A 1883-nucleotide genomic window follows, 5' to 3' on the forward strand; every position below is an offset into this window, starting at 1 on the left:
TATGAAATGCGTACACATTTCATACATGCATGCTTTTTGACCTGGCAGTTACACATCTAGGTTTCTTCCTAAGTAAATAAGAAGTATGCAAAGATGTATAAGCAAGTTTGTTTATAATAGTGAACAATGAAATGTTCAACAATGAGCTTGGGCAAGTGAGTTGTGATATATCCTATTAAGGAAATGCTTTATAGTTATTCAAAATGATGATGTAATCACTGCTACAGAATGATGATCACAACATCTAGTTAAATGAGATAAAGTTATAAAACAGCATGCAGCCCAGGCTGGTGTAACTCAGTGGATTGAGCACAGGCCTGGGAACCAAAGGGTTGCTGGTTCGATTCCCAGTCAGGGCACATGCCTGGGTTTCGGACAGGTCCCCAGTAGGGGGCCATGTGAGAGGCAGCCACACATTGATGTTTCTCTCCCTCTCTTTCTCCTTCCCTTCCCCTCTCATTTATTTTCTAAAAAATAAATAAGCAAAATCTTAAAAAAAAAAAAGAAACAGCATGCAAAGGAGGAACCTGTTGTCACAACACTCAGAGTGTGCGATTCATGCATCACGGGAGTCCAGGTCAGGGTGAGGCAAGGCAGGTGCAGCACTAATCTGTGCGTAGTGGGACTGCAGCTGAGTTTTACTTTCTTCATTGTACCTTTATGTGTGGCACGATGAGATGCATGGAAAGACGTCTCTGTGGCAATCAGAAAATTATTTTCCCTTTTTAGGAAAAGAAAGAAAAAGGTAAATGCTTAGCCCACCGCAAATCCTGTGGCCAGTGTGGTCACTGCTTCCCCCCTGGTCCCTGAGCACACGGGGCCGACTTCTGAGCCCCCAGGCAGAAAGACCTGGGTGCCTCATCAATCTCCTTCTTGTGTCTGCAGACCTAAGAACATGCCACTTTGCCTCTTCCTTCCTCTCTCCATCTCCTCAGGGTCTTCTCCCCTCAGCTCCTCCTAGTGGACATGAGAAATGGAAACACCACGAAAGAGAAGCCTTCTTTACCAGCAGAACCTCGGAACTCATGAACTCAGCACATGGTTGCTGGACCCAGTTTGGGACTCTTGGGACCTGGGTTAGAAGGAGTTTTTTGGGTCCCCGAGGACACTTGTTTACTCATGGCTGTTCCTTCTTGAATATTACTGGTGCCTACTCAGGATCTGATTGAAGAATTTTAAAAATGGATTTGTCTTTTCAACCTGGGCCCATCATAATGGCTCCCACAAAGAAGGGTGGCGAGAAGAAGAAGGGCCATTCTACCATCAGCGAGGTAGTAACTGGAGAGTACACCATCAACATCCACAAGCGCATCCATGGCGTGGGCTTCAAGAAGCGTGCCCCTCGGGCACTTAAAGAGATCCAGAAATTTGCCGTGAAGGAGATGGGAACTCCAGATGTGCACATTGACACCAGGCTCAACAAAGCCGTCTGGGCCAAAGGAATGAGGAATGTCCCATACTGTATCCGAGTGCGGTTGTCCAGAAAACGTAATGAAGATGAAGATTCACCAAACAAGCTCTATAGGTTGGTCACCTATGTACCTGTCACCACTTTCAAAAATCTACAAACAGTTAATGTGGATGAGAACTAACTGCTAATTGTCAAATAAAGTTATAAAACTGCAAAAAAAAAAAGGATTTGTCCCACCCCTTGCCTGTCCCCTATAGAGTCCTGACTCAGCCAAGCAGAAAAAAAATTAATAGAGTTCTGAAAGGAATTCGGGTTTCCAGCCAGTCCCCTGGGGAGCGGGAGAAGCCTGGGCTGCGGTGTGGCGGCATTAATTCTGCTTGCTTTGACTCTACCAACTGAGTTTTATTTCCTTTTTCTCTCTCACCGGGCACTTCCTTGTGGAGTTTTGTACATAAAGGATTGGGTCAGCATG

At 45.5% G+C, this 1883-nt stretch overlaps 1 protein-coding gene across 1 annotated transcript; it reads left to right on the top strand.

The window, feature by feature from the left end:
- Positions 1-1202: 1202 nt before the first annotated feature.
- Positions 1203-1635, top strand: LOC114508007 (60S ribosomal protein L31-like). The gene has a single exon (XM_036010329.1). It carries the CDS (start codon positions 1215-1217, stop codon positions 1590-1592), a length of 378 nt encoding a protein of 125 aa, XP_035866222.1. The 5' UTR covers positions 1203-1214; the 3' UTR covers positions 1593-1635.
- The last annotated feature ends 248 nt before the right edge of the window (positions 1636-1883 follow it).

Source organism: Phyllostomus discolor, chromosome 10, assembly GCF_004126475.2.
Source record: "Phyllostomus discolor isolate MPI-MPIP mPhyDis1 chromosome 10, mPhyDis1.pri.v3, whole genome shotgun sequence".
Lineage (NCBI taxonomy): Eukaryota > Metazoa > Chordata > Mammalia > Chiroptera > Phyllostomidae > Phyllostomus > Phyllostomus discolor.